This window comes from Equus quagga, chromosome 7 (genome assembly GCF_021613505.1).
Source record: "Equus quagga isolate Etosha38 chromosome 7, UCLA_HA_Equagga_1.0, whole genome shotgun sequence".
In the NCBI taxonomy this organism is placed as follows: Eukaryota; Metazoa; Chordata; class Mammalia; order Perissodactyla; family Equidae; genus Equus; species Equus quagga.
Window position 1 is genome coordinate 1,956,787 of NC_060273.1, and position 19,950 is coordinate 1,976,736.

General features: G+C 55.7%; 1 protein-coding gene, 1 long non-coding RNA gene and 1 other non-coding gene across 3 annotated transcripts; 1 reads left to right on the forward strand and 2 right to left on the reverse strand.

The window, feature by feature from the left end:
* Positions 1-12,108: 12,108 nt before the first annotated feature.
* Positions 12,109-18,579, forward strand: RAB26 (RAB26, member RAS oncogene family). Its single transcript, XM_046665590.1, has 9 exons — positions 12,109-12,419; positions 13,523-13,633; positions 16,075-16,116; positions 16,210-16,276; positions 16,496-16,548; positions 16,935-17,000; positions 17,100-17,156; positions 17,246-17,322; positions 17,419-18,579. Exons 1-9 carry the CDS (start codon positions 12,240-12,242, stop codon positions 17,519-17,521), a joined length of 756 nt encoding a protein of 251 aa, XP_046521546.1. The 5' UTR covers positions 12,109-12,239; the 3' UTR covers positions 17,522-18,579.
* Positions 18,580-19,085: 506 nt separating this feature from the next.
* Positions 19,086-19,665, reverse strand: LOC124243023 (uncharacterized). The gene is made up of 2 exons (XR_006889573.1): positions 19,442-19,665; positions 19,086-19,215 (listed from the first exon to the last, which is right to left on the reverse strand). It is a non-coding gene; the product is annotated as an uncharacterized LOC124243023 (long non-coding RNA).
* LOC124243141 (small nucleolar RNA SNORD60) lies at positions 19,319-19,401 on the reverse strand. The gene has a single exon (XR_006889636.1). It is a non-coding gene; the product is annotated as a small nucleolar RNA SNORD60 (small nucleolar RNA).
* Positions 19,666-19,950: the final 285 nt, after the last annotated feature.

The window sequence follows — 19,950 nt, forward strand, 5'->3', positions numbered from 1 at the left end:
GTGCGGGCCGCCGCCGGCTCCTCCTCTCCCAGGCGCGGCGCCGGGCGGGGCGGGCGGGGCGGGCGGGGCGTCCGCAGGCCCCGCCCCCTGCGCCGCAGAGTCGGGTTAGGGCCGGGGAGTCTGGAGGCTCCGCCTTCCCCTCTGCCGTGGCGCGGCCGCACGGGGGGAGGGCACAAGGCCATGTGGGCGGAGCGAGTGGAGGCTCCGCCCCTCGCGCCGCGCTGTGGGCTCGGCGGCCGGCTCCCTTTCCCGCAGGAGCGGCGGGGGCGGGGCGTCCGGAGGTCCCGCCCCGCCTGCTCGCGGCCTTTCATCTGCTCCCTTCCCGGCTCCCGCCGCGCCTCGGTTTCCCGCCGCGTCCCTACCTCCCAGCAGTCCGCTGTCATAAGTCACAGCCCTGAAAACACCAGCAACGTTAACTCCCGCGGCCTGCGTGTGCACCCACTCCCAGCGCCTCTGTCCCTCTCGATCTCCGCCGTATCCCGAGCGCCTGGCACACAGTAGGCGCTCAGTAAATACGCATCGCGTCCTCTCGTGGAGTTCCGCCAGAGCGCCGGCGAGGTGTAGCGGCTAGTCTCCGCTGTCACGGAGGTGACGCCTAAGGTGGGCCTCCCCTGGGCAGGTGAAGCGCAGCATCCCTGCTGCCGCCTACCTGCCGGCCAGAGCGCGGGAGGCTGCGGTCTGCGTGCCAGGGCGCCCGCGTCCTCCCTCTGTGGCCGCCACTTGCCCACTCTTTTCCTGGCGACGAAGTACCCCGTGCTGTGGCTCTGCCAACGGAGCTTTGGTTCCTCTGTGTGCGCACAGAGGATTTAGTTAAGGAACTAACGCACGTAGTAGGACGAATCCAAGCCGAACAACGTGGATGAACCCTGAAAACATGTTAGAAGCCAGACAAAAAGGACTACATACGTTTATGATGCCATTTATAGGAAATGTCCAAAATAGGCAAAGCTATAAAGACAGGCAATAGATTAGCGGCTCCAGGGACTGGGGAGTGATGCTGACTATATGGAGTTTCTTTTGGGGATGACAAGGATGTTCTAGAATTAGGTAGTGGTGATGGCTGCACAGCCTTGAAAATGTACTAAAAATCACTGAATTCTCCTCTTAAAAGGGTGAATTTTGTGGTGTGTGAGTTATATCTCAACTTTTTAAATAATGAAGAAATAATAAAATTGTTAGTTTATGGCCCATTGGGCCATAGGTGGATGCCTGACCCAACCTGGCCAATTGGGTCTGTCCCCTGGGAGCCTGGACAGAGGATGAGTGGTCACAGGGAGGGGGAACCCAGAGTCCCACATAGGTGAGGCCCCTGTCCCAAGACTGGCACCAGGCTGCACCCTGAGGCTTCCCAGCTTTCTCTCTGTGCTCTGTGTCTCTGCTTAAACTAGCTGGAAAGCTCGACTAACCCACGCTGGGCCCATGTCCTGCTGCCACTCGCTGGGGGAGCCCAAGCAGGACCACTGTGGGGCACACCGAAGCCCTGCTATTCTCCTGGGAATGAAAGGGCGCCCAGATGCCTCCCTTTGCTCATCTGTGCAATGGAAATAGCAAGCCTAAGTTTCAGGGCTGCAGGAGGATCACATTCAGCCCAGAGCCATCTCCGAGGAAAGACCCAAGGAAGGACAGGTGGGCCCCTGGCACAGGCAGAGGCCAGGGAATAACAGGGAACGCATAGCCTGCCATGTCCCAAAGCCTGCGCTGGGCTGAGGAGAGTCCAGCTCTGACTGCTGTGGTCCATTCTCAGGGCTCAACTCCCACAAGCCCCTTTGTCTCCAACTCAGAATATCTTGGAGCAAGTTGGGGGAGGGACTTAAGTTAGACATGACAGGGAACTTCCATTGTTACAAGGAGAGATTGTAGAGCCTGCAAACGTTCTAGGCCTCAGGATCTTTTTTTTTTTTTTTAAAAAAAGCTGAGAAAGATTCGCCCTGAGCTAACATCCATTGCCAATCCTTTCTTTTTTTTTTTTTTGCAAGATTAGCCCTGAGCTAACATCTACTGCCAATCCTCCTCTTTTTGCTGAGGAAGACTGGCCCTGAGCTAACATCCGTGCCCATCTTCCTCTACTTTATATGTGGGACACCTGCCACAGCATGGCTTAACAAATAGTGCTTAGGTCAGCACCCAGGATCCAAACCAGTGAACCCTGGGCTGCCGAAGCAGAAGGTGTGAAGTTAACCACTGCACCACCAGGCTGGCCCCAATCCTCATCTTTTTTGGCTTGAGGAAGACCAGCGCTGAACTAACATCTGTGCCAATCTTCCTCTATTTGGTATGTGGTTCACCTCCACAGCATGGCTGATGAGTGGAGTAGGTCTGCACCCAGGATCCGAACCCGTGAACCTGAGCCATTGAAGTGGGGTGCTGGGAACTTTAACCACTTAGCCACAGGGCTGGGCCTTCAGGAACCTTTTAACACAGAATCGCAGAGGGAGTGCTTGGGAACCCAGTCTGAAAACACTGCCATGAGGGCCTCAGCCAAGATGGGGTTGATAGGATGAGGCAGGGGAGGGGGGCGGGGCCAGGGAGTCCAGGTGGGAAGGAGCCTCAGCACTGGATGGAGGGGGTGGTGGAGAAGGAGGAGGCTCAGATGATGCCCTGCCTGGTGTTGGGGGCCAGGGTGGGTGGAGATGCCACCACAGACCACTTGAGTAGGTGCCTAGAGTGCAGCTGGGAGGGGGTTGTGAAGCTGGGAGGGAGGCAAGAGCACCTGGGGCAGGTGAAAGACTCCAGAGATAGGGGACACCAACCCAGAGTGGGGAGGAGAGAGGCTTGGGGGAGTCTGAGCGAGAGAGCTAAAGTAGGAGGAAACTGAGGCACGGTGTGGGAAAGTCTACAGAGGAGAAGTCAGCAGGGGCTTGTGCTGCAGGAACAGAACGGGGGCTGGGGATGAGGCAGCTGCAAGTTCCCCCTCAGTCCCCCCACACTGCACAGGCCCACGTGGACTCCCACTTGGGGTTTCCAGAACTCTCTACAGCCTCCCACCTCCTGGCCTTTCCCCATATTGTTCCCTTTGCCTGGAATGCTTTCCATCCCATCCCATGAATACTTCTGCTTGCAGACTCAGCTGACATGCCTCCTCCTCCAGGAAGCCTCCCAGCCCCTGTCTCGTGTGCTCATTTGCATCACACAGCCATTCAGGGGACACATATTTATGAGCTATCTACTTCAGGCAGAGCATTTGTCCTTGTGCATGTTGGTGTCTCTACTGGACAGGGATCCTCAGGTCATCCTGTCCCTCAACCCTGCCATGTCACCTGCACAAAGCTGAAGGCACGGTGCTCACCAATGATCCTTACTGAGGGCACATTAGGCAGAGGGCTCGGTAGGAAGCCAGATGCATCAGGTCGGTAGCAAGTGAGACAGTGTAGACGTGACATGTGGCCCAAGGTTTCTAAAAGCTCAAGTGTGAAAGGGAAGAGAGAGGCAGGGGCCAAGAGATGGCACAGAGCAGTGGCAGAGGTCGTTTCCTAATATGGGAGAGACTTGAATGAGTTTCCGGGCTAAGGGAAGAATGCCAGCAGAGAGGGAGAAGCGGACAGAGAGAGAGCACTCCTGAGGAGTGGGAGGATTCGTGCTGAGAGCCTCTTGAGTGATAGTAGGGAGGCAGCTCACAGCCTTCGGTTCTCCATTCACTCATTCATTGCCTTATTCCATTGCATCTTCATACCTCTAGTACTCTAGGTACTATTATTATTCCCTTTATTAAATGAGGTAACTAAGGCACAGAGAGGGTAAGAAATTTGCCTAGTCACACAGCAGGTAAGTGGCAGGACTGGGATTATATTCCAAACCCAAGCTTTTAATTCTAACCAGATGACAAATTGATAAGATTCAAGGACTCAAGATATGGGAAGATACACCCATAAGAGAGAGTGGTGCAAAATGAGCAAAACAGATTAATCAGGTCTAAATGATTGTTTGAAGGTGGTTGTGGAGTAAATGCAATTGTTTGGAAAGGATTTTTGAAATAGAAAAGACAAATGTTTAAAGAAGAAATTATCTGAAAATGAAATTCTAGACTATTTCAACAAACCCTGTGGTGAAACAGAGAAAATAAAATATGCCAGAGAACTTGTTAGATTCAGGGAGGGGGACATTGGGAAAATGTCTAATTCTTGATAAAACATAGATTTTAAGGTTTTTACTAACAGTTAATGATAACTATTAGCATAAAAGAAAGGGGGAAACTACAGGGCAGGCAGAGGGGAAAAACAAGAAAACTTGATCATCCCGGGAGAGAATTAAAAAGGGAAACAATGGATCAGTGTATTAATCAGAACACACAAAGTAAGGCCAAGCACGTGGGTGATCATAATAAATGTAAATGAGTTAAAGTGTCCTGTTAAAGGACAAGGATTATCATAATGAGAAGAGACACTAAATCCAGGTAAATGCTATTTATAGGGACACAGTTAAGACAACCCAGAAAGCTGAGAATAAAGAGACAGGAAAATGAAGACATAAAGAAGGTGAGGTGGCAGTATTAATACCAGAAAAATAGAGCCTTAAAGCAAAAGATAATAAATGGGAAAAGAGCGTTTTTTTTTACACAAATTAAAGGTACAATCTGTGTAGAATATATAATGAACTGCTGTGTTCTCTAAAACAGAACGTCACCACACAAAGCTAAGTTGTTAGAAATACACAAAATCATTGTGGCAGACTTTAGTACACCTTTTTTTGAATTTTACAAAGCAAGTAGACCAATTTTTTAACAGTCAGTAAAGATACAGAGAATTTGAACAGCACAGTTACTAAGTTCTGTTTTATGTAACAGTATTTTGGTGAGATCGAGGAAAATGATAAGGCAAGAAAGTGACCTTAGGCAACACCGCCCCCTAGGGGTGCTCTGGGTCCTTTCACCTGCTCACCCCACCACATCTTGACTCCAGCCCACAGCTGAGGCTCCCCCAAGTCCGCCCTAATCCATGGACACCTACCTGAGTATAGGCCTGAAGAACCACCCACAGAGGATCTTAGGATGTAGCTGGACATCCTGGCAATCCAGGTAATTAGAAGGTAAATGTGAAAGTGAGAGATATCTCCATTATCTTGATGGCGGTGATGGTCTCATGGGTGTACACATATGTCAAAACTTCACAAATTGTACACTGGAGTATGTGCAGTTATTGGATGTCAACGAGATCTCAATAAAGCCCTTCTTAAATATCTAACCAAAAAGCAGGTCAGTGGTAGCCAGGGACTAGAAGTGAGGGGAGGGAATTATCTCAAAGGGGCATGAGGGAATTCTTGGGGTGACAAAAATGTTTTAAATCATGAGTATGGTGATGGTTAAATGACTCTATAATTGTCAAAACTCACCCAATTGTATAGTTAAAATTGGGGGATGTTATTGTATGGAAATTACACCTCAATAAAGCTGATTTTTAAAAAGCTAACCATGTGGAAATTGAAATACCTTCTTTTAAATAACTCTTTGGCCCAAAAAAATCAAAATTAAAATCAGATTATAAAGAAATTAATAGCAATGAGCATACATCTTTCCAAACCTGCGAGATGCAAAAGTACACATGGAGAGAAACTGATAACATCACCTTATTATTATTAAGCATGAAAAATCAAACTAGGATACGAACTAAGCATTCATGTCAACATTCTAGAAAAACAACTGTAAAATAAACCAAAACAAAGTAGAAGGAAAGAAATTAGAAAGCTACGAGCATAAATTAGTTATTTTAAAAGAAAGGGCTAAAATTGATTAATAAAATCAAGAGCTATTTTTAATATATAAGGGTATTAAAATTAAAAAAAAAAACCTGCCAGCAAGTATGGCTGAAAGAGAGAGAGAAAAATAAAATGCAGAATATTAGGATTAAGAGTGAAGGTTTATTCACAGAAACAAAGAATTAAAAATTACAAGAGAAAATTATACACAATTGTTTGTCTAAACTTTTGAAATCTAGATAAGATCATTACATATTAGAACAATACAAACTACAAAAACTGACTTAAGGAGAAATAAAAAGTCCAAACAGACCAATAATAAAGGAAGTAATTAAAAACATATCAGAGCCATGCCAGGAAAAGACACTTAATCCAGATCTTTTTATGGGCAAATCCTATCAAATGTGAAAAGCCCAGATAATAATGTGATTTTATTTATACTCTTAGAAAACAAGGGTCACATCTCAATGTATTTTATGCATATCTATCATCAATATTCAATGTATTTAGCAGCATAATTTGGATACCAAAACAAACTAGACAAAGGTGGCACAGAAAAAGAAATCCATAGCCCAGCGATTTTTAGGTCTGTCTCAGCCACAGAACCCTTGTTTCAAACAAAATCCCAAAATAGAAAACTCGAATGGCACTGGGTAAGCTGGATAATGGAGTCCAAAGACATCCAGGTCCTAATCCCCTAGACCTGTGAATGTCACCTTATATGGCAAAAGGGACCTTTCAGACGTGATTAAATTAAGAATCTTGACATGGAGGATTATCCAGGTGGGCCCTAAATGGAATCCTAAGTGTCCTTATAAGAGGGAGTTGTGACAGCAGAAGAATAGAAGGCCAGGTGACTACGGAAATGGAAACTGGAGTGATGTGGCCACAAGCCAAGGAAAGCTGGAAACGCTGAGAAGCTGAAGAGGCAAGGATTCTCCCCTGGAGCCCCCAGAAGGAGCCAGCCTTGCTGACGTCTTGACTTTAGCCTCATAAGACTCATTTCGCACTCTGGCCTCCTGAGTGCAGGATAATAAATTTGGGTCGTTTTGTGCTGCTGTGTTTGTGGAACTTTGTCACAGAGGCAACAGGAATCTCACACAGATCTCATTACCAAACCGAACAGTGGTTACCCCCGGAGGGTAGGATCTGGGGGGAATGAGAACTTGTATTCTTGTCTTTACTTTTTGTATTGTTGACATGCCTGCAAAAATCATATGTTATTTTTATAATTAAGAAACAAGAAGAGACAATGCAAGTGAAGTGCTTGGCCCACTGCAGGGGCAGCCGGTGCTCAGACTTCAGACTTCAGTGTTTGCCATGGTTACCCCGGGTCCACCCATGCCTCCCCTGCCACAAGGCCACTCGTGGCGCTCAGAGGCAGCCGGGAGGGTTCTGGGCTGCCCAAGCCCAGAGGTCTTGCCCACGCGGGGCCTCAGCACAGGGCCTGGATCAGAGCGAGGCCTCTCCCTGAACCCCCGCTCTGCAGCTGGCGCATTTTGCATCCTGGAACAGCCAAGAGCACTTAGGTGTGAGTACCTGAGCTGCGTGGGAAGCAATGACATGGGGCGGTCCTTGCATTCACACTGTAAGGAAACAGCCCCCTACTCCAGCCGTCACTCCGAACAGTCCTTTCTCCGCCTGCTCGGGCAGGGAGGGACACCTGCCCCTTACTGCCTGCCCAGCAGGGCCACATGCAACAACGGCGAGTGTCACCTCAGGGGCAGGACACTCAGTGCGGTCCCGGTGCACCTGGGCATTGGGGGGCAGGGAGGACTACACCTCTGACATCAGCTGCTTTCTGGGGTGACTCACTTCTTCTCTCTTTGGGGTGGAAGTCGCAGTCAGTGCTGCGGCAGTTCCTCTCTGACGTCTCCATGGCAACGTTCACACGGATTTCAGAGAACATAAGGTGTTTGAGCTGGAAGGCACCTTAGAGATCAGCTCCTCCCGCCCCCTCATTTCACAGAAAGGAGAGCAGGTCCAGAGAGGGGATGCCACACGCTCAAGGTCACACAGCAAGCGAGGGGCCCAGCCAGAGCCTCTGCCTTCTGGCACTATTCCCAGCCAGGATTCTTTTCCCTGAGATGGCACAGGATTGACTTCTTCTGAGGTGCTCTGAGGACACAAACTTTGGGGGCTTTGCCACATGCCCCCTTGCTAAGGGACTCCTGAAGTCCAGCTTGGCTCTGCTCTGCTCAGTCATGGAGCTCGGCATTCAGTGCTTGGTGGCGGCAGGAGCAGGCAGGATGGGCGCTGTTCTCAGGCAGCTCACAGGCTGGTGCAGAGGCAGCACAGCCCCCTGGGGAACCACTGGAGAGCAAATTTACGTGTCCACATGAGTGTCCACAGAGCAGGAAGTAGGGGTGGGAGGAGCCAGGGAAGTCTGCCTGGAGGATGGGGCTCCAAGCAGAGCCTGGAAAGTGGAGGAGGGCTCTTATTCCTGTCTGAGCCTGCCTGGCTTGAGGGCCACACCCTGTGGGTGAGTGGTATGTGGAGGTGAAGCCGGAGGGCTGCCCCAGGCCAGAGATCCCAAGGAGTTGTCACGTCTGGGGACTATGGCACATGTCACTCCAGGACAGGGGGTCAGACACCCAGAAGGGCAAGGCAGAGGGCAGAGGCCAAGGAGCTAGAGACTCTGATATGAGGGGGCAGGAACCGGGCTGTTGGATGGTGCTGCGGGTAAGGGTCCAGGAGTGAGGCCTCAAGGAGGCTGGAGCAGACCTAGGGTTGCTCTATCCCTTTGCTGGGCACAGACACATGTGGACCCTCCCCTGCCCAGCAAAACCAGCCCTGTGGCCCAAGGGTTGAGGGCTGTAGGCACCCCTCCCCAGGGGAACACAGTCCTCACTCTCTACCTCAAGCTCAGTCCCAGGGCTCACCCTAACTCTAAACCCTGCCTCAGGGACCTGCCCTGGCCTGCAGGGCATCTTCTCTTCTCTAGATCTGAAGGTCTCAAGAATCTGGGCATCCCCAGGTCCAGCCATCCCCACCAAACTGCCCCCTTTCCTTCCCCTTGCTGGCAGCCTGTTCTGGTTACCTATTGCTGCGTAACAATCATCCCCAAAGGCTCATGAATCTGCAGTTTGGCAGGGCTCAAGGGAGACGCTTCCCTCTGCTCTGCACAGAGTCTGCCAGGACGCCTTCTTCACTCACTTGGCACGCAGGTGGGCTCCTCTCCACCCAGGCTTCTCCGCAAGGCGACCTAGGCTTCTCACAGGGTGGCAGCTGGGGTCCAAGATTGAGGGTTTCAGGAGACAGAAAGTGGGGAGCTGCCAGTCTGTAAGGTCTGGGTCCAGAAATGGACACATGGTCACTTCTGCCATATTTGCCAATCAGAGCGATCATAGCTCCTGCCCAAACCCCAGGGCAGGCGACTCTCCCCCCTCACTGGGAGGAGTAGCAAAGAATTTGCCATCTTTCACCCACCTCACCCCCCGCCCCCATCTCTGCCCCATGGGCTATGACTCTTCCTTGCCTCACCTCCAGGCCTGCAGATTCTGTCTCTCCTAGAGGTCCCCTGTGTCCCATCACCTCCCCATGGGCTCCTGCAATCCCCTTCAAAATCATCTCCCTGTCCACAGGCTGCACTGCCCATCCCCTCCTCTCCACTCCCTGTATTCCTGGAGCAGTATCCTCTCTCTGTGGCTCTGCTCAGAAACCAGGCGTGGTCCCTACTTCTTGTTGAACAATTTCCAAGCTCCTAGCAAAACATTTAAATTCTCCTTATGATCTTGCCCTCTCCTATGTTACCTGCTGGATGACCTCCCATTTCCTCTAAGCAACAGGACCACAGGTTGGCCTTTTCTGCTCAAAGTGCCCTCCTGCTGGCACTCTGAGCCCACACATATATTCACTCCCTCCATCTAGCAAGTTTCTCTGTCTCCTCTCCTGTTGGACTCCTGCTCAACCTCCAAAGCCCAGTGCAAATGTCCCTCCTCCACAAAGCCTTGCTCTCCCTACTTGATCACATTAGTCTTGCTCTCATCACACGTGGAGGCACATTCTGCCTTAAATCCTTGTTAGCAATGATGCGTCCTCCTGAGGTGGGGCCTGCATTTCTAACTCATATTTCTTTCACCAATTTAATAACTGTTTATTGAGGCCTGGAGCCGACTGCCAGGGATATGGCAGTGACCGAGACAAGCTGCTTCCTGTGCCCAGAGAGCTTACATTCCAGAAGGTGAGACAGATGGCAAACAGAGGAATCAAGGGACACAACGATCAAAGATGAGGCCTGCTGGAAGATCAGAGAGGCAGGAGGGGTGCCGTGATGCAGGGGCCCAGAGCTCCTCTTCTCAGGAGAAACCAGAGGCCTGGATTTTCACATACACTCTCCTGACTTTAAAGGTTGCAAGGTGAAGCCTTTCTCCTCTGCTGCTCTCAGCATCCCTCCCCTCCTGGCTTCTCACCCTCTCTGGCACGTCTGCCTCCTTCCCTCTTCCCGGTCACCCCATCAGCACTACCCCCACTCCAACTTAGGCTGTCCTACCTGCAGCCCCCACCTGTAGGGAACAAAGACTCCTCTGTGGCTTCCATGCCAGGCACACTCTGGGAAGCAGCTGGGAGGAGGAGGTAGGGAGCTCACTGCCCAGGACCTTGGGGCCAGTTGGCACTGGTAGCTGAGACCCCGGGTCAGCCACTCTGATGTTGACCTCATAAGAGTGGGATACCTGGAGTCCCCAGGGCCACAGCAGTTGGAGCTCAACACCCCGACCCCAGGCCCCACTGCCCATACATCTGGACATTGGCCTGAAAGAAATGGCAGCCAGAGGAGCAAGACAGGAAAGGAGGCCAGGGGGCCCTCAGAGGGCTTCTTCAGGCTTGTCCCCTAGCTCCGACAGGCCCCTGAGGGACGAATCTCCAGGGAACCCCTGGGCCAACCCTGCCATGGGACAGTTTATGCTCTCTGGAGCCAGAGTTCACAGGTGCACATCTTAGCTCTGCCACTTCTTAGCCTGGTGACCTTGGACAGCTCCCTTCCCCTCTCTGAGCCTTCGTCTCCCCCTCTGAACATTAGGATCATAGCAGCACCCACCTGCGGGATAGTTTTGAAGATGACATGTGCCTGGCACACGATGACACTCAGTGAAGGGCAGATTTCCACAGCCTCTCTCGTGCAAGACCTTGCCAGGCCCTCTGGAGGAATCGCTCTGCTGGGCAGCATGCTCCACTTGTGTTTTCTCAGACCTCTGAGCCTGAGAGGCAGCTTCTGCTCATTATAATCATTTGGGTTCTGGGCACTGCCAGTTGAGGAGGTTCAGGCCTCCTGGTGACAGCTGTTATGTCTCTGGAGACAGCCAGGCCATCTCTCCAGCTCCCAGAGGAGCATGGAGCAGAGACTGATCCCAGAAGCGCTGCCCTTCTGTCTGCACTCACTGATCTCAAGCCCTGGGCGAGGGACACCACTCCTAGGATTCCATGACCCCATCCTCAAGACCCAGAGCATCTTGGGTGGCGGTCCTGGGACACAGCCTCAGGCAGCCTGGGTGGGGAGGAGCTCTCAGGACCAGGATAGGGATCTGTCAGGGACCAATGGGGACAACCAGCACTTGGCCCCCTTGGGGCCAGAACCTGGCACTGGAAGGCCAAAGGGCAGCCATAGCCTGGGGGAGGGGCCTCCCCCCTCCCTCACCTCCCAGACCCCTGAGGGCACAGCCCCACGGGAGGGGACCCTCAGAGGGCCTGCTGCTGGCTGTGACACTGACTTACCTTTTCCTGAGGACCCGGAGGCTTCAGCCCAGCAGGCAGAAGCTGTGGGGGAGAGCGCCATGCCGGCTCAGCCCTGCCACTCTGCTGTGCCCGCTATATCCTGCCTCTGTAACCAGCTGCCAGCTGAGCCCCAGCACTCGGCGCACCCAGGTTTGTTTGCCAAGACCGACTGTTGGAGCTTCCTGGGCCCGCCTGCCCTGGAGGGGAGGGGAGCCCACAGCAGGCCAGGTGCCATCTCTGGCTGAGAAGGGACAGAATCCCAGGGTGTCCACTGATGCAGGCCCACTCCCCCAGCACCCCCATTTCAGGCACTCCCCTTCTTCTAGGCCCGGAAAAGGTCCAGTGGGGGTGACTGGGCAAGGGGCAGCACGCGGCGGGGTGGTGCACAGCAGGTAGAGGAGCAACAAGATCCCGGGTGCTCCTTCTCCCGGGCCCAGTGCCCCACACCCCCGCCTAAGCCCAGAGGCGGCCCCAGAGTCGGGGGTCACTGTGCCTGGGGTGAGGGTGAGCGCCCCCCACTAGGCAGAGGCGCACCGACCTGGAGCACCCAGGACAGTGCCCCGGCCTCCTGACCCCGCCCCCGGGTCGGCCAGCTTATTTGCATGGCCCCGCCCCAGCGCGGCCATTGGCGGCGGCGGCGGGAGGCCGGACCTGAGTGGCTGCCGGGCTGTGGGGCGGCGGGGGCGGGGCGGCGGGGAGCCTGGCGCCCGGGATGCCGCCGCCGCCGCCGCTGCCGCCTCGGGACAGGTTCGGGTCCGGGTCGGGCTCCGCGGGCTCGGGGAGCAGGGCAGCCCGGGACGCGGCGGCTGCAGCGGGAGCGCACTGAGCGCCCGCCCGACATGTCCAGGAAGAAGACCCCCAAGAGCAAGGGGGCCAGCGCGACCGCTGCCTCCGCGCTGCCCGCTGCCAACGGGCCCCGGCCGGCGCGCCCCGGCCCCGAGGCGCCGCGCAACGGGCCCCCGCAGCCCGGCCGGCCCTCGCTTGGCGGCAGCGGCGACTTCTACGACTTCGCCTTCAAGGTGAGCCGGGCACCCCCTCTGCCCCCCTCCCCCGCGCCCAAGCGAGTGCAGCAGGTGGCGTCCGGCCGGAACCCAGCGGGGAGGGGGTCCAGGGAGCGGGTACAGGGCCCTGCGGACTCTGGGCACGGAGCCGACCCGAGCGGCACCCCGCAGCTGGCACGGCTGGCATGGTGCATCGCGCGCGCGCACACACACACACAGCTGTCAGACCCGGGTTTAGGATACTCAACAGCTGGCAAGGCCTGCCCCCTAGCCCCCAGCTGGCAGGGCCAGACAAGGGGTTCCGGGGAAGTCAGAGCCTGGCAGGTGTCCTCTCCCAGCTCCCTAGTGCCACCGCCCCCGCCCGTCTCTGTATTTCCATATGCTGCCTTCCCTCACACCCAGGGTCTGCGGGTCTCCTCTTTTTTTACGGGGGAGACTAGTGAGAGGATTGCCAGTAGGGTGGGGAGCACTGCGGCCTCCTCCAGGCCAAGGCAGAATCTTGTGAATTGGGGGGGTTGGCAGGACCATCGTGGGGTTTCAGAGCCTTTGGCAGCAGGCTGGGGGATGGGGAGGAGTAGGGGGAGGCCTGACCCTCCCTGTCCACAGACCTGGCCAGACTGCTCCTGATGCCAAGATCTGACCCTCATGTGGCAAATTCCTCCAGAGTCTTGCTGGAATTGGAAGAAGCCCCCTGGCACGGTGGCCCCCACAGGCCTCTCAGGAGGTCCCCAGCCACCAACTGCCAGGCTCTGCTCCCCACCAAGCCCCAAATGCTCTCCTTCCAGATCAAGCACGGTGTCCAGGGCCTGGGGGTGGGCTTAGGTAGGGCGGTGGATGGAGGCAGTTGCCCCCACTCCCTGCTGATTGAGATGGGCCACTGTTCGAGAGAGAGGGCACAGAACCTTTCAGAGGTGGAAGGTGGAGGTCCAAGCCAGCCAGGACCATAGTTGCTGTGTCTCCCCCAGGCCCTACTGAACCTGTGGGCCTGGGATGCCTCCCTCCACTCCTGCCCCTCACCCACAGCCACAGCTCTTTGACCAAGGCAGTTCAGGAAAAACCATACACACCTCTGGGTGGGCCAGCAGCACACTGGTCCCCTCTGACCCTCCTGCTCACTCCAGGTCATGCTGGTGGGGGACTCGGGCGTGGGGAAGACCTGCCTGCTCGTGCGCTTCAAGGATGGGGCTTTCCTGGCGGGGACCTTCATCTCCACCGTGGGCATCGACTTCCGGGTGAGAGTAGAGGCTGATGTCCTGAGCACTGACCGGTCCCAGCCCTGCCTTGGCCCCCAACCCCAGCTCACTGAGTCTCACAGCACCCCTGCACAGCTGGTTCTTCATTATCCCCGTGGCACTGACAGGCTCATGAAGTGGGGCTCCTGGCTGGACTTCCTGGCTCCCAGGATCAGGGTGGTTGAGGTGGTACCCTTTAACCACAAAGATGCCCACCTCCCGACACCCCAAGGGTCCTGGAGACAGGTGGTGGCTGCATCCAACCGAAGCAGAGATGGTACCCCTGTGCCCAGGGCCGGCATGACCCTGCAGGGTTGTAGCCTCTGCCTCAGGGGAGGTGGGCACTGGCGCCCCTACGGTGGTTGCTGTCAGAGGGAACTCAAGGCCCACGTCCACTTGGGAGGCCAGCATTGCTGCCCTGTTGTACAGAGGGGGCCCTGAGGTGCCAGGTGACCCACCCAGGACCTACAAGACAGGCAGCTGTGGCACTGGAGCACACACCCTGTCCCGGAGCTGTGGAGAAGTCCCTGCCCTTGAGTGAGGAGGCTCACGCAAATGCTCCTGCTTGGCTGCTCTCCCCTGCCAGAGCCCCTCACCCTCACCCCCAGCCAGAGGGCTGTGTCCTGGGGTTCTTCTGGGGCAGATGCTCCTGGACGCTTGGCTCCATGAGCCCCTCCAGCACCCAGGCAGCCTGTGGAGTCAGCAGGGAATGATGGGGGGCACAGCCTTAGGCCTGAGGGGCTCCGGCATCAGAGCCCCCAACCTCTGCTCACCAGTCTAAATTCCGAGTGCCGAGGTGCTGGTGTGCTCGGCAAATCCCGAATTTGCATTTTTCTCACCCTTTAATTAGATCCTGTTGGTGGGAGGCTGGGGGTGGGGGGCATTCTAAGGACAGGAAAGAGAGGCTTCCTCCAGCCTGGGGAGCCATTCTCTACCCTGTTATAGGGGTCCAGGTCCCCTCAAGTCCTCTGGGATGAAGTAGGGTTGAGGTGCCAGAGGGGGTGGTTTAGGCCTGGGGCAGGAGGTCCTTTGCCTGTCCTGGTCCCACCTCCCTCCTCCTCATCCAGGTGTCAGTTCTGGGGCAGGTGGGGAGGGAGGTGAGGCCAAGTGGTTCACACCCCTATTCCAGGTGCTAGGGAAGGCAGGGTGTCCTCCTGGCTTCCCCCAGCCTGGCAGATGGCTGCGCTTGGTTCCCCGGAGACCCAGAAGCACCCTGACAGCAGGAGCTTGGGGAAGAGGGAAGCGATGACGTTGCAGCGCCCACCCCCGCCCCAGCAGATGAGAACTGGGGTTGGGCCACTCCCTGCCTCTAGTCCTGAGCTGGGAGGCCCAGCTAGGGAGCCTCACTAGCCAGCAAACACATAATGAGCACCCACTATGTACCAGGCCGAGCTCTGGACTCTGTGGTCAGGAAGCTGCTGTCCCAGTGGGGAGAGAGGCTTCTAAATTAGAACAAAGGCTTTTAACCCCACGCTGGGCCAGCCATGGTTCTCAGTGCTTTGCACACAGTAACTCATAAAGTCACTGAAGCAGTCATGGTATCGGCACCCTGGTTATCCCCATTTGTGGATGAGGAAACTAAGGCAGAGTGTTAGTAATGGTCCTGAGGGGTAACACTATGGGTGACTTCAAGTAAGTCATGCAACTGGCTCTAAGCAAAAGGAGCAGCATGTGCAGAGCTGTGACAGGTGCTGGTGGCCCACGAGAGGGGTTGGGGGCAGTGGTCTGCACGTGAGAGTGCAGGAGAGACGCATGTGGGCAAGGCTGAATTGCCAAGTAGACACAGGGCAGCCGGCTGGCTAGGGATCTGAGCCAGGCACCAGAGGAGGGTGGCTGGGCAAGGCTGGGGTAAAGGGGTGAGCAGGGGCCAGAGCAACAGGACTCAGTGACTGACTGGGGTGGATAGCGACAAGGGGCCCTTGAGGGCAGTGGAGCTGGTGGGGCCATGTGCCAGGCCTCCAGGGTGGGCAGAGCAAGAACTACCCGGCCCAGAACTGGACACAGCTGGCCATGGAGGACGGCAACCTGCAAGTCCATCAGGACAGCCAGCTGAGGCAGAGAGGAGCCCGAGTCCCCTCTGTGTGCAGGTCACCATGAGGGGCTCACAGCAGAGAGGTGTAGGAGGCATGGGGGAGAGCTGGGTGGAGCCCAGGACTTAGGTTCAAGAAGAAGCATTATCTGCAGGTAGAGGGAGGTTGAGGTGTCAGACAGAGAACCAGGAGGTGGGCATTGGGGGCAGAGCCTAACCAGCTGAGGGGCACAGAGGATAAGAATGAATTCAGGGGCATGCCAGGGGTCCCTCGATCACTGCCTGCTTACCCTACCCTACCCTACCTTTGGGAGTCCCCCACCCCCACTGGAGAGTGGCACCTGTCTAGCTGCTGCCTGGGACAGTGCATTTGGCGCTGGGCCCTCGCTGGAGCTGGTTGGCTGTGTTTCAGAACAAAGTTTTGGACGTGGATGGCATGAAAGTGAAGCTGCAGGTAAGAGGTGACTCGAGGTGGGTGAGCTGAGGGCAGGGGACGCCTGGGAGGGACTGGGTAGCCCTGACTGCTGGACTGTGCCTGTCACTGCAGATTTGGGACACAGCTGGCCAGGAGCGGTTCCGCAGTGTCACCCATGCTTACTACCGTGATGCTCATGGTGAGCTCCTGGGCATGGGGTCCCAGCTCCAGGGAGTGAGGGCGGTGCTCTATGGCTGCCCTGCTCTGTTGGCTAGAGGGTGCCCCAGACTTGAGCAGGGAAGGAAGTGTGGAGGGTGTGAGGCACGAGGGTGTGGGCATGGGTGACGAGGAGGGTGTGATACATGAGGGTGTGGGTGACAGGGACCTGGAGGTGTCCTCACCGGCCCTCTGCCCCCAGCACTGCTGCTGCTGTATGATGTCACCAACAAGGCCTCCTTTGACAACATTCAGGTCAGTGGCTCCCTTCCTGGTGTGGGGGACAGGCCATGATGGGGCCTGACCCCATCCCCAACCTCCCTCAGGCACAGATGGCATCAGGGTCCCAGAGGGTTCTGAGCACCCTCCTGACAGCAGGGAGGGGAAAGACAGACCCTCTGGGCTCCTGGTGGCCCAAGTTGAGAGGATGAGCTGAAGGGGACCTGGGTGACCTTCCAGCTCCATCAGCCCAACACCTTGGATAAGGTACCTGGTCTGGGGCACCTTGGCATGGCACCTGGGAGCACTACTTCCATCCCCTCCTGTTAACCAGAGTCCCACAGGCACTCTGTGTGGTGTGGCCTGGAGGAGCAGGGGTGCAGAGTGCCAGGATTCAGCCTGGTCTTGCTCTCCCCACACAGGCCTGGCTGACTGAGATCCAGGAGTATGCCCAGCACAACGTGGTGCTCATGCTGCTGGGGAACAAGGTGGGCACCCAGCCTGTCCTCTCCACCCTGGCTCTGCAGGGGAGTGAGGGTGGCCGGGGGGGGGCCCGAGCCCTGGGTCTCACAAGACCCTTGTGCCAGGTGGACTCTGCCCAGGAGCGTGTGGTGAAGAGGGAGGATGGGGAGAAGCTGGCCAAGGTGAGTCGGGGTAGGGTGGGTGGCCAGGGGGTGCCTCTGGGGCTGCAGGGTCTGGGCTGCCCCACCAGGCTGGCAGCGGCTGTTTGCAGGAGTACGGGCTGCCCTTCATGGAGACCAGCGCCAAGACAGGCCTCAACGTGGACTTGGCTTTCATGGCCATAGCAAAGTAAGTCCCAGCACCAGGAAGATCCCACACCCAGGGTCTGAATCCCATTGTTGGGAGCACAGGCAGCCCTGTTCCATGGTTACTCTTGCCCTACAGGGAATTGAAGCAACGCTCCATGAAGGCCCCCGGCGAGCCCCAATTCCGGCTGCACGACTATGTCAAGAGGGAGGGCCGTGGGGCCTCCTGCTGCAGACCCTGAACCTGGCTGGGTGTGGCCACTGGGCTTCCTTCTGGGAGCCCCAGGCTCAGCTCAGCCCTTGGAAGGCTGGATAGAGGGTCCACAGGCCCCTCTGATTTCCATCACCCAGCGGTCAATCCCAGGGTATTGGTTTCCAGGTCTCCCAGGCTGAGCCTTGCCCTTCCCTTGTCTGAGTGGCAATCTAGAGCCTAGGGCCCAACAAATGGGCTTTAGGGAGCGAGTAGGTCTGCAGCCCCTTCACCAGCCGCTGCCTGAGGGCCTTGCCCCCAAGGCCTTCACAGAAAAGCAACCGTCTTCTGTACAGGAGGGCACCCGGCAATGTACAGGCAGTGCTGGGTGCCTGGTCCGCTGCTCGCCACAGCACTCTGCTGCCCCCTCCTGGGCAGCCAGCTTCAAGGACATACAGTGCCTAACCCCTTAGAAAGCCATGTCTTCAGCTGCGCACGCTGCCCATGCAGGGAAAGGCAGAATTCCCTCTGTGCCTGGGGCGGAGGGCTTCACAACTCATCACAGCATGTGTCTGTGCTGAGGACCTGCTCCCAGCCCACCCACGAGGAGGCTGTAGTTCAAACAACAGGATTCTCTTCTCCTGTTACCTTGGAGAATGCCAGGGCTGTGTCTTGTAATACAGCGAATAGCATGTGGAAAATAAGAGAAATGTCAGGGAGCCATCTGGGTGGACTGGACCATGGCCTGCCCTCAGCAGAGGTCAGCGCGTGGCGAGGTCAAGCCAGTGGGCTGATAGTGTGCTCACCTTTGCACTAAAATCTTCAAGTCAATCTTTTGATTGACAGCCCTTGTTTTCAGTCCTAGTGAATAAAGTGTTTCTGGAGTGCCTGTCTCATCCATTGAAAGAAATTACCCTTTACCACCCTCGGGAAGGCCTGACTTGAACATCAAGAGGGTGGCACTCCCTCATACCCAGGTTGGCAGAGAAAGCACAGCGGGGCTGCCTGGAACCCCAGCACCGTCCAGGAGGCATGTGGGAACCTAGATGGTTAACGCCAACTTCCCTCCTGAAGACCAAACAACAAAGAAATTGGCACTCAGGGGCCTGTTAGTGAAGAATTAAGAGTTCGTGACCTGGGGCCGGCCCCGTGGCCGAGTGGTTAAGTTCGTGCGCTCTGCGTCGGCAGCCCAGGGTTTCGATGGTTCAGATCCTGGGCGTGGACATGGCACCACTTGTCAGGCCACGCTGAGAAGGCGTCCCACATGCCACAACTACAAGGACCCACAACTAAAATATACAACTATGTACTGGGGGGATTTGGGGAGAAAAAGCAGAAAGAACTAAGAAAAAAAAAGATTGGCAACAGTTGTTAGCTCAGGTGCCAATCTTAAAAAAAAAAAAAAAAAGTTCATGCCCCACCTCAGCGCAGAGGCACAAGTCTTTTTTGGTCTTACAGGCAAAACTGGTGAAGGCAGTCCAAATATATGGGAAATAACTGGTAGGAACTTCCATTTTCATGTCTCTACCCCTTCCTAAGACTGCCCAGGGATGAGCCAGTCCTCCCACGGAGTCCTCTGGGGTGCAAAAGGCTTGAGAAAATAAAGACACTCGTGCTCCCATCCACTCACCACCTTCGCTTTATTACTAAGCGCTTCAGACACAAACATGGACTCCCGCCTTACCACGAGGCCCCTGGACTGATGCTGACTTACGTTCAAGGTCTCCAGCCGGGTCACCGATGGCCCTGAAAGTCAGACAGCGCCATAATGTAGACAGATGCCACCCCCGACAGAACAGGCAAGATCTGCTTTCACCCCCGGCCCCTCCCGCCGAAAAGGCGTACCCTGAAGCCTCAGTCTTGCAAAATAATCAGACTGCGCGCGCAGTTTTCATACGAGGTGTCAGAAACTAAAGCAATTCATCACAGGCTTTGAGCTGTATCGAGGAAACCAGGGCCGGCTCAGCCTTACCTCTAGAGAGACGTAGGTCTGGACGTTTAGGACTTCCTCGGCGGAACTGGGGGCAACGTGTACAACGCTGAGGACCAAGGTGAACCTCAGGCCGAAGCTGGACCTCGAGGCTAGGCCGGCCTGTGGGGTTGGCCGACGCCCTTAGTTCCACTCGGCGCCCAAGTGCGCCCCCGGCCCGCGGAGCACGGAAGCCGCACAATAAAACACCGCAACGTCGTACTTCATCCGAGAGGAGGCGAACCTGCGAGGTTCGAACTTTTATAGCAACTGCCAAACCCCTGCGATTGGACAATCCTAGCGGAAGTACCTGCCCCCCTCACCGCTGATACGCTCCGCTCTCTACCCCTGTTGTTTCCACCAATCGCACCATGGTATTTCTTTTGGGGGCGGTATCCTGGACCCGACACCCAAGCTCCTCCCTTTTGCAGAGGCTATTGAGCCTAACCGTGAGCGACGGATGCACAAAGCCAATCAGACTTCGATCTGCAACATAGAGTGATTCTGAAGGC

What these genes read in the sequence shown, in the direction of transcription:
- RAB26 (XM_046665590.1), top strand. Translation starts at nt 12,240, where the DNA reads ATGTCCAGGAAGAAGACCCCCAAGAGCAAGGGGGCCAGCGCGACCGCT. An exon ending in CCGTGGGCATCGACTTCCGG is followed by an intron (nt 13,634 to 16,074) that starts GTGAGAGTAGAG and finishes GCTGTGTTTCAG; the next exon opens with AACAAAGTTTTGGACGTGGA. An exon ending in TCATGCTGCTGGGGAACAAG is followed by an intron (nt 17,001 to 17,099) that starts GTGGGCACCCAG and finishes CCCTTGTGCCAG; the next exon opens with GTGGACTCTGCCCAGGAGCG.